The sequence below is a fragment of the Sebastes fasciatus genome, chromosome 16 (genome assembly GCF_043250625.1).
Source record: "Sebastes fasciatus isolate fSebFas1 chromosome 16, fSebFas1.pri, whole genome shotgun sequence".
NCBI lineage: Eukaryota > Metazoa > Chordata > Actinopteri > Perciformes > Sebastidae > Sebastes > Sebastes fasciatus.
The window spans coordinates 32,528,256-32,530,359 of NC_133810.1; the positions used below are offsets into that span (position 1 = coordinate 32,528,256).

The 2,104-nt window shown below is 53.5% G+C and overlaps 1 protein-coding gene across 1 annotated transcript; it reads left to right on the plus strand.

Annotated features, from left to right (window-relative positions):
• On the plus strand, positions 1–1,769 carry bhlha9 (basic helix-loop-helix family, member a9). The gene has a single exon (XM_074610832.1). The coding sequence runs from the start codon at positions 272–274 to the stop codon at positions 1,115–1,117; it is 846 nt and encodes a 281-aa protein (XP_074466933.1). The 5' UTR covers positions 1–271; the 3' UTR covers positions 1,118–1,769.
• The last annotated feature ends 335 nt before the right edge of the window (positions 1,770–2,104 follow it).

The window sequence follows — 2,104 nt, forward strand, 5'->3', positions numbered from 1 at the left end:
GAGGGAGAGAGTGCACCATTCCTCACAGGTGACTGTACCATGTGACTTCAAGAGCTTTAAAAAGCAGGCCAACCTGTCCTGTCGAGGTTGTCGGAGTAATCACAAGGCAGCGAGGAGTCAGAGGAGGAGGAGGATACCTGGGCTGTCGGAGCAGCAGCAGATACCGGCAGCCCCGCTGAACACGGCGTTCTGGGTTCAGACTCTTCACTACGGCTACGATACGAGGAGGAAGACTTCACTCTCACTCGCCCGGCGTCCAGGTACTGACACCATGAGCTGCAGCAGCGTTGCAGGATCAGAGTTCTCTGAGGAAGAGCTGGAGCTCAGCGTGCTGGGTCAAGAGGAGGACGAGGGAAGTCACAGCGAGAGCTCCGCCAGCAGCCCCAGCGACCCCGAGGAAGGCCAGACCAAGAAGCGCAATCGACCCGTCCGCTCCAAAGCTCGAAGAATGGCCGCCAACGTCCGCGAGCGAAAGCGCATCATGGACTACAACCAGGCCTTCAACGCCCTGCGTGTCACTCTGAACCACGACCTCAGCGGCAAACGGCTCTCCAAGATCGCCACGCTACAGAGGGCCATCAACCGCATCTCCGCTCTCTCGGTGTTCCTGAGCTCCAACCCCCCCAGCAAGCCGTGCGCCCACCGGGAGTGCACCAGGTCGTCCGTGGGGCCGGCCGCCATGGGGGCATCTCACCTGGAGCAGACCAGGGTGCCGGTTCCTCGTCTGGAGCACCAGAGCTACGTCCCCTGGCAGTACCAGATGCAGCCACAGCAGGGGCCTCACGTGCACAGGCTGCCCACAGAGCCTCACGTCTACATGGATAACACGGCGTCATCGTGCCCCCCGTCGCCACACTACCCTTGTTACCCCACCGAGGGACAGCTTTACGCCTCGTATGGACACTGCGGCAGCCCCCGAGACCATCCGCCCAGCCCGCTGCGGTACCCTCATCAGGTGGGCGAGGGGTTGGGCTACCAGCCGGGCGTGTGGGCCTCCTGCACTCAGAAATACATGGACACCTTTGTGGAGCCTTCTCCAGCTCTGGGGCTTCCCTGGCAGGTGAGCTACCTGCAGGAGCCGGAGCACAGCCTCTCTCTGGGCTCCAACGTACTGTAACCACGCAGCGACGTAACCACGTAACCACGTAACCACGTAGCGACGTCCACCACCGTGAGCCCTGAAGACTGCCGATACCACCGGAGGACTGTTGACTGACCTCAGGGACAAAAAGGTTTTTATGTTGTGCTGTTGAATCAGCATTAGTCTCAGTATTACAGTCTGTTATTTCAGAGCAGAGTCGTTGTAAAGCATCACCAGATGTGAACGACAGCGTGACGACAATCAAGACTGCAGAACGTCGTATACGTTTCAAAATGTTCAATATAAAGAATGTGTCTCGTTCTACAGAAGCTGAAATATGTGACATGATGTGACATTACTAAAGATGTGATATGATAAAGAACGTAAGAGCATAAAGAGCCTTTAGACAGATCACATCCTGTACCAGCTACACTCTACTGGACCCAAAGTTCAACATGTGTTCATATTTATTATCCTCTGTATTCCATAAAGAGTCGCGGTTGTTTGTAGAGTTGTTTGTAGAGTTGTTTGTAAAGTTTGTAAATAATTTTCTAAACTTCAAAATTAAATGTTAAGTGATGTGATTCCTGTTCTGCTTCCTTTCATAACAACCATGATGATGTTTAGTTGTAGATTCTACAGGAGGACGTTCATGAAGCTCTGACGCAACACGCTGTGCTTTACAACTGTGTGTGTGCATGCTTGTCCATGTGTGTGTGTGTGTGATTATAGCCTCAGGTCAGTAGCCTCCACCACTCTGAGCTGAGATGACAGAGGTCCTTCACTCAGCTGAAAAATGTCCTTACAAGTCCATTCTTGTCATTTTTGTGGGAGAAGAGAAGTCAAGGTGCTATTTACACGCAGCGAAAGAAAAGCGTGCCGACGGGGAGAAGGACTGACGGGGTTCCTGCCGACGGGGTTCCTGCCGACGGGGTTCCTGCTACGAGAGTACAATAATCAATAAGTCATGGAAGGTGCAGTTAGATCTGCTGCTCTGGTTGGTTTAGTGTGTAAGTTCTAAGC